The following is a 12,604-nucleotide window of genomic DNA, read 5'->3' as shown; positions in this document are numbered from 1 at the left end:
AATGGAAGTGTGAGTTAATTGTACACTGCATGGTCCCTGTAGGCCCTGGAGTGTGCCGTATTTGATGTGGCCTTCAGGACCCCTGCAGCAGTCCAGTTCTAGCGGTCTTCCAAAGTTCCTGCAAAGCCTGGTTGGACACTGACATTTTCCTAAGAGGGGGGACTGTACAATACCATGTCACAGACAAGGAAGGTGGAGGCAGAGAAGGACGAATTGAACTGAGTCCTCCAGTTCCCAGTGGCTTCATAACTCAGTGTCTTAGGGACTCAACAGGACGTGGGAAATTTTATCGCCACCTCCCCAGGAACCTAACTGGCAGCTCCTGTGCACTCCCTACCCCTGCTTCCCACCCCCCCTTCTTCAACTTTTGTTTTCTGTACCTGGTAGGGGTCTGTGTTGAGATCAAAGTACTCTAGGAAGCCGGTTGCAAATTCACAGAAGAGGAAATTGTGGGTCTCGTTGATTGTCCGCATGCACCAGTACGTGTTGTTGTTGGCGCTGGTGCAGGCACAGAAGGGCCCCACTGCCAAGGGGGGAGAGAGACGATGCTCCACGTGCCTGCAGGAAGATGCCCAGCCTCCCGACGGGCCCTCCACACCTGTTCTTCAGGTGCCAAGTGACTGGGGCATGTGCTGACCCTGATGGCAGGGGACCTGTTCCTGAAAGGCCTATGGGGCCTGGCACGGAGCACACACAAGTGCAGTTGTGGGGCAGGAGGCATCCTGGCCGCTAGATCACTCTGAGGCCTTGGAGAAGCCCCTCTGGGCCCTGCCCCCCTGCCCTGGGTCTCCCGCTCGCTCACGGGTCCAGAGGGGCGCCGTCTGCCAGTGCTGGTTGTCATGGGTGAAGCACGTGAGGCCCGGCATGCTGCACGTGTCGTTGTTCTGCAGCCGCTTGAGCAGCTTGCGGAGTTTCTTCTTCCGCTTCTGCTCCCGCAACAGCCACACCTTGTCCTTCTCCTGCAGACCCTTCCTATGGGCACACAGCACCACAGCCCTCACACTCCTCAGGCCCCGCCTGAGAGCCTCCCGGGGATCAATGAGCAGTCTCTGGGTGGTGCAAATGGCCAAACGCTGGACTACTAACCAAAAGGTTGGCGGTTCAGAGGCACCCAGAGGCGCCTCGGAAGACAGCCCTGGAGATCAGCTTCCGAAAGGTCACAGCCTTGAAAGCCCTGTGGAGTAGTTCTACTCTGCACATAGGGTTGCCGTGAGTTGGAATTGGCTTGATGGCAACAACAGTGGTCAGTGACCCTGAGCCTCTGCTGCTTCTGCCTCCCAGAGGCTGGCTGAGACCTCCCCAGAAGAGCTGGGGAGCCTAGCAGTAGAGGATTCCCGCTGTGGTCTATGGCAGAGCAGGTGCCAGAACCCAGTCTCCCATCCTCCCGGACTCTGCTTCAGCTCTGGGGCAGCAGAGAGGTGGGATCCTTGCACTCCTGCTCACACCCCCCTCCCTGTGCACTGCCCCTGCCTGGCGAGGCTACAGCAACTCGCTTTGGCCACGAGGGGGCGTCTGGAGACCTCTGTTAATGTGGGAGAAAGACCTCTTCGAGGGCTGCCAGACTGACTTCCTGGGGGAAGGCCCAGGGGGAAGACCCAGACGTCTTTGTTTTCCTTGTTTGTATCTGGGCCTTGGGCTGCTGGGTTGCCGCCCCTTACCTGAAAGGATGCAGACTGGAGCCTTTGTGCTTGAGGCGGCCTTTGTGCTGCTGGGCATGGTAACTGGAACAGACCCCAGCCCAGCTCAGAAAGGGCTCTCGGGGCCCCTGCAGTTTCCTCAGGTTCCCCTGTGTTCCTGCTGCCCCACCCCTCCCCTCTGGGGTGGTGGTAGGGGAAGCTATCCCAGGGCAGCAGCTCCCTGTCTGGCTGGCTGGAGCCACTGGCTGAAACTCTCTGGCCAGACTTGAGAAGGTTGGGGGAGATGCTAGCAGCCGGTTGTTCAAGCCTCAGCCTCCCCAGGTAGCCCCCACCTCACTCCGGGCTTGGTTAGAGGCCAGCACTGGGACCCATATTTTGCGAGCCCTTTCTAGAAAGTTAGCAGGGACTACAGCTGTGCTGTCCAATACAGGAGCCACTTGCCACATGCGGCTATTTAAATAAAAAATGCAGTTCCTGTTAAACTAGCCACCTTTCAAGGGCTCAGTAGCCACGTGGTTAGGGGCTACTGTACTGGACAGCACAGACGTAGACCGCTGCCACCTACGCAGGAAGTTCTGTTGTACAGTGCTGCTTGAGAGTGCGGTCCCTTAGGCCAGGGGTTCCCTGAGCTGACACTGGGGACCTGGAGCCACAGGGGTCATTTCCAAAAGGGCAGACACCATTTTCCCTACCTGGGAGCCCACTCACGCATTGAGTCTGCTTCCTGTTAGCAGTACATGAATATGGGTGTCTGGCTGGCATCCTGAGGGGTTTTATATATGCCCCCATGGCTAATAATGGGGATGGAAATTATTAATGATTTTTTTTCACCCTGAGGTGGGGAGACGGGGTAGAAGATAATGAAAGGCATTGCTGAGGGGACACTGCGTGCCCAGGAATGGTGCCCAGGCTGGGGGCCCTGTGCTGCCTCACCTGATTTTGTGGCAATCACATTCTTCTGGCCGCTTTTTCTTCAGGTGACCGCGGACTTCCCTCAGGTTCTTAATTTTGTTCTGCAGGGTTTCGATCTGAGGGAGGGAGCAGACAAGGCCCTGAAACTCTGGCGGGGCCGGGAGAGAGGGGCTGGCCTCATGATCTGCCCTCACCGGCCTGGTTGCCTGCTCAGCAGCAGCCTGCATTCCCCTACCAATGCTAGGGTCCCTGGGTGAGGATCCTGTGGGGCCACCCTTCGTCTCTCTGGCCACTGGTCTCACTCAATTCCTCCAGCTGCAGTAGGGCCTTTTTCCCTGGGTCTGGCCTCACTGCCCCCCGGGGTGGATGGTGGGGCCCCCAAGCTCACGATGGCTGAGAATGTGCTCCCAGCCCAGCTTCTGTTCACCTCGTGGTCGATGTGCAGCTTGTGGTCTTTCCAGGCCTGCAGGGACTTGTACAAGTCCAGGTCACATTGGACCGTGTCGTTCTCTAGAATGTAGCACCTGCTTGAGAGAAGGGATCATGTGTAGCCTTGAGGGACCAAGGGTGGCAGTGGGCAGCCTTGCCAAGGCCCAGCCTGCCCCCCGCACCTCTGACTCTGCCTGGGCTCTCACCGGTGTGTTACTTTAATGGGGCTGGGGGCTGAGTAGTCTGGAAGGCCTCCAGTGCCACTGAAGTCCCCACCGTTCTTGTCATCTTGGTCTTCAGGGGCCCCTGGCCAGTGCCGCTTGGTAAGGTTGCGCGGCTGGGATGCGTCATCCAGGCCCACGTGGTACACCTCACCATCCAACTCAATGGCCACTGAGCGGATGTAGCGGTTATGGGCATAGCTGGCCTTGTACTCTGTGGATGTCAAAGGGGGGTGACTGGGGTTAGAAGGCTGGAAAGGACTGGCCAAACTCCCTAGTCCTTTAATCATGATATGGCCAGGCCCATGAGCTCCAAGCATAAGGCTCAGCGTTGTCTGAGACTTGAGGGCTCATGAAATCTGTCTACCCATGAAGCGGATTCTGGACCTCAGTGGAGTTACACTGGGGAAACTTAAGTCCCAGAGCTAAGAAGGAACTGACTGAGATAATTTCAAGAAAGAGCTATACATGGATAAATTGCGGTATATCCGTGCATACAATGGAAGAGTAAACCAAAAACCCACTGCCCTCAAGTCAGTTCCAACTCATGGGGACCCATGTGTTAAACAGAGTAGAACTGCACCACGGGGTTTTCGTGGCTCTGATCTTTCGGATGCAGATCAGCAGGACTTTCTTCTGAGGTGCCTCTGGGTGGGTTTGAACCATCAACTTTTCAGTTAGTAGTCAACTGCTTTAACCATTTTTGCCACCCAGGAACTCCCTCAGTGGAATATTACTCAGCCATAAAAAGGAATGAAGTACTGATACATGCTACAACAGGCTGGACCTTGAAAACATTGTTAAGTGAAAGAAGTCAGACACAAAAGGTCACATATTGCATGGTTCCGTTTATATGAAATGTCCAGAATAGGCAAATCCATAGAGAGGAAGATTGGCGGTTGCCAGGAACTTGGGGGGGCGGGGTGGAAAGTGACTGCTAAAGGCTGTGGAGTTTCCTTTTGCGATGATGAAGATGGGAACTAGACAGAGGCAGTGGGTGCACAGCATTATTAATGTACTAAATGCCACTGAATTGTTCACTTTAAAACGGTCAATTTTTAGTTGTTACTCAGAACATGCAGAGCAGAACACACACCAATTCAACAGTTTCTACCTGTACAGTTCAGTGACACTGATTACATTCTTCAAGTTGCGCAGCCATCCTCACCCTCCTTTTCCAAATTGTTCCTCTCCGTTGACGCAAACTCACTGCCCCTAAGGTTCCTATCTCGTTTTTCTAGTTGCTGTTGTCAGTTTGATTCCACATAGAAAGTTCTTAAAAGAGCACAACACTCAAGGCAGACTTTCTTCACTAGTTAAGCTAAACTCTGGTTTTAAGAAGACGTCAAGGGCTATTTTTGGTTTAAGGTTTAAAGATTATCTCAGGGCAGTAGTTTCGGGGGTTCATCCAGCCTCCATGGTTCTGGGAAGTCTGGATTCCATGAGAATTTGAAATTCTGTTCTGCATGAAATGATTGCTTTTATGTGCGTTTCACCTCAATGAAAATAAAGTAACATGGACATATAAAAATACTGGTTTAAATTGGTAGGGAAAAAAAAAGCTACACAGCACACTTCTCTGGATAGAAAGGGTGAGCCTTGGGGAGGTTAATTAGCTCTGAGCCTCCATTTCCCCAGCAGTGAGACGAGGACCGGCAGCACTTTTGTGTGGGCTCTACGTCAGATGTTGAAAAGGTGTGCTTGAGAGTGTGCTGGCTAACGGCGGACCCCAGAGGTCCTGTTCTATCTTCTATATATTAAGAAGCAAATTTGACCGAGTTGCTAACATCTAGGAAAAATGGGGTGGGTGAAAAGGAAATGGAAGATGTGCCCACAGTGAGTCCTAGTGGTAAGGAGAGCTGGAGCTGAGGGGGCTGCCCCCTTTCTACAAACCAGTACCAGTTGCTGTCAATTCTGATGCATGGTGACCCCATGTGTGTCAGGGTAGAACTGTACCTCATAGGGTTTTCTTTCTTTTTTAAAATAACATTTTATTGTGTTTTCTGTGAAGATTCACATAGCAGTTTAGGTTCCCATTCAACAATTTCTACACAAGTTGTTTGGTGACGCTGGTCACATTCTTTACAACGTGTGTAGATTCTCATTATTTCTCTTCTGGTTGTTCTGTTTCCATTAATCTAGTTCCCTGCCCCTTTACATTCTCATCTTTGTTTTAAAGTAATTGTTGACCGTTCGGTCTCATCTAGGTGGTTTTTTAAAGGAGCACAGTAATATTTTGTGAGCCAATCTGTTATTTACCTACAAAGTGGCCTCAGGGACTTGTTTTGGTTCAAGGTTTGAAGTGTATCTCAGGGCAACAGTCCTCCAGTCTCAACCAGTCCAGTAAGTCTTGTTTTTTGTTTTTTTTTTTAGGAATTTTAGGTTCTGTTCCACATTTTTCTCCCTTTCTATCAGGATCCGTCTATTGTGGCCCTCATTAGAACGGTCAGCAGTGGTAACTGGGCACCATCTAGTTCTTTTGGTCTCGGGGTAGATGAGGCTGTGGTTTTGTGGACTATTAGTCCTGTAGATGAACTTCTTCTTTGAGTCTTTGGTCATAGGGTTTTCAATGGCTGATTTTTTAGAAATAAATTGCCAGGCCTTTCTTCCACGGTGCCTCTGGGTAGATTCAAACCTCTAAACTTTTGGTTAGCAGCTGAGCGCCTTAACTGTTTGCACCACTCAGGACTCCTCCTTTAGACAGGGTGATGTATTTTCCGGTTTTCCACAGTCCCCACTTCTTTCTTTTTAAAAACTCTTCCCTCATACTCATGTCCGGCCCCAGCATGCGTCTGAGTTTGCCATCCTGCTACAAACGTCCATCTTTGTTTAGAGGGCCTGGCGTCCGCCATGGGCTTAGCTTTCTGTTGGGCCGCAAATGACCACTAGATGGCAACCTTGGGACTGGCTTGAGGCCGGCGGTGCTGGTGGTGCCGCCTTAGGGGGAAGGAGATGGGAGGGAGGGACACCCCTCCCCCTACCATGGCCCTGTGGCTCCAGGGTCTCTGCCTTGCTACCCCAACTCTTAGGCAGACTATTTGTATCACTCGGCTTTCAGACTCCTTGTTTGAGAGTCACAAGGGCCAAGGACTCCTCGAGGACCTGGAGGCCTGCCCTCTTTGCAAAGCCTTGGCCCTTTTTCAGCCGAGGGGCAGCTTTCTTTCCTCAGAGTCCAGTCTTCCTGGAGCCACAGCCCCCGGTCTCCCCGCTGCACACCAGGCTGAGCAAAGCTCCCTGTGCTGAGCACCATATACCTGCCCAAGAGGGCCGTGAAAGATACCTGCCCTGTTCTTTCTGCTCCTTTTGTCTCACCTGCTGCTGAGGTAGCTGCTTGGCCTCCTGGCCTCCACCTATAAACCCAGGGGTCCGCAAACCCTGGTTTAACGGCCGAACTGGGGCTTCCATCTGTTTTTCTAAGTAAGGTTTCACTGGAACTCGGCCTTGTCCATTTGTTTTCTCCTTGTCCAATGGGTTAAGTGCTCGGCTGCTAACCAAAAGGTTGGTGGTTTGAACCGATCCAGCAGCTCCGCAGGAGACAGGCCTGGCGTTCTGCTCCCATAAAGATCACAGCTTAGAAAACCCTATGGGGCAGTTCTGCTCTGTCACAGGGGGTCGCTATGAGCTGAAATCAACTCAACGGCACCCGACAGCAACAACAGCTACTTCCTCACTATAACGGCAGAGGTGAGTGGTTGCAAGAACAGAGCCTTTGTGGCCCACAAAACCTCAAATATGTACTATCAGGAGAAGTTTGCCAATCTCTGAATAAACCCTTTGCTGAAGCCACACCACTCCCTCTCCCGTTACCCTCGGTGTCTTTGTTTCCAGGGTCCCAGAGGGTACCCCCTGCCACACATGCTAAGAGGGGGTGGGGACTACGGAAGCAGAGGCCGAGGGCTCACGCTAGGATCAGAGGGCTTGGGTTCACGTGTGACAAATGAGTGACCACGGGCAGTTTCAGCAACTTCTGAGCAGCTATGTTCTCAGGCAGTGCCGACTTCTCTAACAACCTGGGGCCTTGACGCGCCCCAGGCCTGGAAAGCTCCATGAGAACCGCTCTGTCTCACCGCTCAGGCCTCACCTGCCTCATCTCTGCGGCTGGGACCTGCAAACCTCCTCCTTCCCACTGGGCTTCGGAGCTGCCCGGCCCACCTCTACAGATAGAGTGAGCGCTCTCTGCTGGTCACAGGCCTGTTCCTGCTCCGTTCTCAGCTCGTTTTTTTTTTGTTGTTGTTGTTGGGAGAGTATACACAACAAAACATAACACCGATTCATCCATTTCTACATGTACAATTCAGTGACGTTGATTACGTTCTTAGAGTTGTACAACTATTCTCACCCTCCTTTTCTGAATTGTTCCTCCCCCATTAACATAAACTCACTGCCCCCCAAGCTTCCTGTCTAACCTTTTGAGTTGCGGTTGTCAATTTGATTTCAAAATATTGTTCTTAAAAGAACACAGTGCTCAAAGCGGACATTCTTTACTAGTTAAGCTAAACGGTTGTTTGGTTTTAAGACATACTCAGCTCATTTAAATGTCAGCTGACCACCCCATTCTGAAGGGACCACCCTTCTCCACCCTGTCACACAAGCACCTTGTTTCCTTCCTGCCCTTTCCACCCTGTCTCGCCCGTGAGGCTCATGCCTATGTCCCTCTGTTCCACTCTGTAACATCGGCATCTGGCACATAGTTAAAAAAACCACCACCAAACCTGTTGCTGTCCAGTCAATTCCGACCCACGATCACCCCATTTGTAACAGCATGTAACTGCTCCATAGGGTTTTCTTCGCTGTAAATTTTATGAAAGCAGATCACCAGGCCTTTCCTCTGTGGCACTGCTGGGTGGGTTTGAACCACCAACCTTTGGGCTAGTTGTCGAGCCCAGGTGGTTTGCACCACCCGGGGACTTTCCTAGGTCCTTGCAGATTTGTTGGAAACGTAAATGAATAAACACCAGGCAGACTGGGCCCATCCCCAGAGGCTCATCTCTTACCCCTGTGCCTGGGTCACCTCTCTGTTCTGGACTGGCTGGTTGGCCTGCCCTCCCTACACCAGAGCCTGGAGCCAAGCGATCAGGGTGCTGGGGTCTGCTGCTCTACACCAGGCTTCCCAACCTCGGCACTATTGACATTTGGGGCTGGATAATTCTCTGACGTGGGGGCCGTCCTGTGCATTGTAGAGGTTTAGCAGCATCCCTGGCCTCTACCCGCTAGATGCCTGGGGCTCCCCACTCCCAGTTGTGACAACGAGAAGTGTTTCCAGACATTGTCACATGTCCCCAGGGGCAGGGAGGCAAAACCACCCCTGGCTGAAAACCCCTACACTGTGGGGTGTCTGCCTGGAAAAGAGGGACAAAGAGGGTCTTGTCGGCATGTACATGCAGGAGGAAAGATGCTGGGCCAGGAGAGGGGGCCTGTGTCCCCCAGTCGGCTGTGTGACCCTGTCTTTCCCCTTGGCTGCGAAGAAGGGGCGGTTTCTGTCTTGCCTCGCAGGGCTGTTGTGACATGGCTTGGACGTCACACCATCCTCACGCGAGGACTCAACTTCCAGGGTTGAGCTGAGTCTCCTGCTATTTAGGTGCCATTTGTTATTCCTCTAAGCATTATTGGTGGGGTGGGGGGAAGCTTAATTGAGTCGCAAGTTCTTGTATTATTTAAAGATCATTTTTCCGTTTAAGGAGGTGTTAGCTGTGTAATTCAATCTGGGAACCAATAATTTTATTCAGCTAAAAAGATTAGCTTCGTAGTTACTAATCAGCTCATGAGAAAGGATAATGCGGGTCTGCAGCAGGAGTCAGGTCGTTATAGGGAGAGACTTGTTGGCTCTGTAATGAAGGTGTTCTGGGCCAGGGCTGGAGAGGCTGGCGGAGCCACCGAGGAACCCACCAAACCTGCCCCTTGACATCGAAATATCTAACTAGCCGTGGCGGCCCTGGGATCAGGGTCCCGGGGTGGTGCCGATGGTTTGTGCCTGATCACTAACCTAAGGGTTGGCAGTCTGAACCCGACCAGCCGCGACACAGAAGAAAGACCTGGAGATCTGCTTCTATAAAGATTACAGCCTAGAACACCCTACGGAGCAAGCAGTTCTCCTCTGTCCAGTGGGGTTGCTATGAGTTGGAACTGATGATGGCAATAAGTTTGGTTTTTGTGTTTGGTCCTGGGGTCAAGGGACCAGAGAAATAGGCGGCATGGGACACTGCCCGGCTCTGGAGGGGACACTTGTAGCCAGCTGACCAGGTCTCACCAAGACCAAGTCCTCGCACCCGGCAGCTCTCCCAGCTCCGCCGTCACCCTCGTGTCCACCCTCCACTGTCACCCCCTAACCAATCTCCTTGTTCCCAGCACTGACCCCACCCAAATCCGGTCCCCACCTAACAATCAAGGGGACTATTAATTGCAAGCAATTAAACAATTGCTTGCAACCTTCCAGGAGTTTCCTATTGCAGGTGGAGACAAAAGCCCAAAAGCTTCCCCTGCCCTCACAGACCCTTGGTGATCTGCCTTCCTCCCCACTCCCCTCTTAAGCGTCTTTCCTGTTTTGTGGCCCCGCTGAGGTCTCTCCTGCCTCCATGGTACTTGCTGTTCCCTGGCCCTGGACCTCTCTTTCCTCAAATCTGCACATCTTTTGGCTCCATACAGATTTCACCTCCTCACTGAGACCTCACCCCTCATAAGTCACTCCTTGTCCTCTTTGCCCCACTGCTGTTTCTTCAAGTCATCCTATTTCTTTACGTATTACTGCTTTTCCCCATTTGGGTGAACAGGGTGTGCGGGTGTTTGCTGTGTCCCCAGCAACATCCTAGAATATTCTAGAACAATTCCTGGCACTGGTAGTAAGAGTTGATGGGATTGTTTGGATGAACGAATGAGGCTGCAAGGCCGTGGTCTCTCTCCTCCCACCCCGCCTCACCCAGGCCGCGGCGCTTACTCTTCTTGAAGACCTTTTTCCGGCGCCCGGCCAGGCTGAGCTTGTAGTCCACGCGGTCGCAGGGGCAGGCCTCGCTGCCCTGCCCGTAGTACGTGGGCACCAGGTTGGAGAGGGCTCTGCTGCCGCCACTGCTGAGCCGCTCGGGGCCTTTGCACTTATGCAGCTTCAGCTTCCCCGTGGCGTCCTCGACACACTGCCACTTCTGCAAGACACGCGAGGCTCCAGACGCCAAGGCCGTGGTGGCCTGCTGTCTGCCCCCCACACGGCCTCCGCCCGGCTGCCCCATCGCCCAGCCACCCAAGGCAGACCCTGGGGTCTCCCTCCCAACGCCATAGCCAGACATTACTGATTCCTCCACCCTCCAATTCCCAAATCCGTCTGCTCTCAACAGCCTCCACCCCTGGGCTCACCTGCTTCCATCGACTCCCCAAATCCATTCTTACACAACAGCTGTTGTGAGCCGCTGTCACATCGGCCCCCGACTCATGGCGACGCCACACACAATGGTATGAAACGCTACCTGGTCCTGCGCCTCTCCATGATTGCGTGCGGATCAGACCGTTGTGATCCACAGGGTTTTATTTTTTATTAGTTTTATTTTTGGTGAAAATATACACAGCAAAACCCACTCCCATTCTACAGTTTCTAGACATAATGATCAATGACATTGGCTACGTTCTTCACATTGTGTCAACATTCCGTTGTTGGTTCTAGCTGTTTCACTTCCATTTACTTAAAGTCCCTGCCTACCAACCTTCTCATCTGTGCTTTAAAATAGCTATTGACACTTCGATTTTTATAGATAAACAAACAAACAAAAAACCTACAATACTCAAGGGTGACAATCTTTACTCTTTGGGCTACACTGTTACTTAGTTTAATGGTGACTTCAGGGGATAGTTTCCAATTGAGGTTTGAACTCAAGGACATAGTCTTGGGGACTGCTCCAGACTCCATAAATCCAGTAAGTCTGGATTCCTTAAGACTTTGAAGATCTGTTCCATAGTCTTCCTTTTTTCAGGATTCATCTATTGTGTTCTGATCCATAGGATTTTCATTGCCTGGTTTCAGAAGTAGATGGCCAGGCCTTTCTTCCTAGTCCATCTTAGTCTGGAAGCTCTGCTGAAACCTGTTCAGCATCATAGCAACATGCTAGCTTACACTGACAGATGAGTGGTGGCTGTGCATAAGGTGCACTGGCTAGAATTGAACCCAGGTCTCCTGCATGGAAGGGGAGAATTCTACCACTGAGCCACCACTGCCTTCATACAGAAAAGGTACCAAGGGCACTTCTTGATGGCTGAGCACAAACTCCAGGCTGGGGGTGGGGGATGACCCATAAGAGAAGCACTGGAGCCAGACAGAAGGAATGGCTTGGATGCAAGGAAGGGTCTTCCAGGGGAGGCACAGGGTGAGTGAGGATGTGGCCAGAGGCACTTAGAGGGCAGCTTGGTGGGTGGGGCTGTGACTGCGTCCTTGCCCACGTGTCCCACTAAGGGGCAGACATCTGGAGCTGGGGAGCCTTAGAGCCGGAAGCTCAGGGTCAGGGCTTCTGCTGACATGCCCCCTGCTGGCTTAGCTCTGGTGCCCCAATCCCACCATCAGCACACTCCTTGTTTGGGTTGAGCATTGCCCTCTGATAGTCTGGAAAATGCTGATACCTCCTCCCTCTACCCCCTGAAAGAGGGCATCTCCTTGCCCAGCGCCCAGTCAGGGGCAGGGAGTGGAGTGTGACAGAGCCCCCCTGCCTCATCATCTCATTCCTTTTAGCTCAGAACTAAAACCTGAACCTCTCCCAAGGTCTCGTCACCAACCCCAGGCTGAACCCTCCCTAGAATGTCAGCTCCATGACGGCAGGGTTTCTGTAGAGGATGTTTATGGTTATAGCCCTGGGCCCAGGACAGTGCCTGCTTCCAGGAGGTGCTCCTAGAATATTCTTAAAATGGAAGCGGCCACCCACAGCTCTTGCCCTGCAGCACACACGGGTTTCTTCCTTGCCAGGAAACCTCCACAGCATGGTGGGGGTGCCTCAGGGGCAGGAAAAGGAAGGGCTACAAGCAAGCACTGGGTCGGGGTGGGGGCAGCCTTGTGGGCAGGCCTGTGCTGATTCTGGGCCCAGGGATGAGACAGAACCATCTAGATGCAGTCTGTAGAAATCCATCCAACTCACGCCTCAGCCTTTGCTGCCTACCAGTTGCCATTGAGTCAACGCTGACTCATGGCGACCACATATGTGTCAGAGTAGAACTGTGCTCCGTGGGGTTTTCAATGGCGCTGATCTTTCAGAAATAGATAGTCAGGCCTTTCTTCCAGTGTACCTCTGGGTGGATTTGAACCACCAACTTTTCGGTTAGCAGCTGAGTGCTTAAAGCCACGCCCCATTCCTTCAGGAATGTCACTTTTACTATATTTGCAAGAGTACCGAACCACACCAGTTGCCACTGAGTCAACTCCAACTCATGGCGACCTCAAGT

General features: G+C 52.5%; 1 protein-coding gene across 3 annotated transcripts in view; it reads right to left on the bottom strand.

Annotated features, from left to right (window-relative positions):
- SULF2 (sulfatase 2) overlaps window positions 1-12,604 on the bottom strand; it is a 146,476-nt gene that overhangs the window by 5,145 nt on the left and 128,727 nt on the right. For all 3 annotated transcript variants that reach the window (XM_004370267.2, XM_012558560.2, XM_004370268.3), the window contains exons 11-17: window positions 10,131-10,332; window positions 3,185-3,413; window positions 2,977-3,073; window positions 2,571-2,665; window positions 1,659-1,721; window positions 803-972; window positions 381-523 (exon numbers count right to left, since the gene is read on the bottom strand). In XM_004370267.2, the coding sequence (XP_004370324.1) occupies window positions 381-523; window positions 803-972; window positions 1,659-1,721; window positions 2,571-2,665; window positions 2,977-3,073; window positions 3,185-3,413; window positions 10,131-10,332 (999 nt within the window). The remainder of the gene's footprint in view (window positions 1-380; window positions 524-802; window positions 973-1,658; window positions 1,722-2,570; window positions 2,666-2,976; window positions 3,074-3,184; window positions 3,414-10,130; window positions 10,333-12,604) is intronic.

The sequence above is a fragment of the Trichechus manatus genome, unplaced genomic scaffold (assembly GCF_000243295.1).
Source record: "Trichechus manatus latirostris isolate Lorelei unplaced genomic scaffold, TriManLat1.0 scaffold00008, whole genome shotgun sequence".
NCBI lineage: Eukaryota > Metazoa > Chordata > Mammalia > Sirenia > Trichechidae > Trichechus > Trichechus manatus.
Note: the sequence above shows the minus strand (reverse complement) of the source record. Positions and strands in the feature narration are given on the sequence as shown.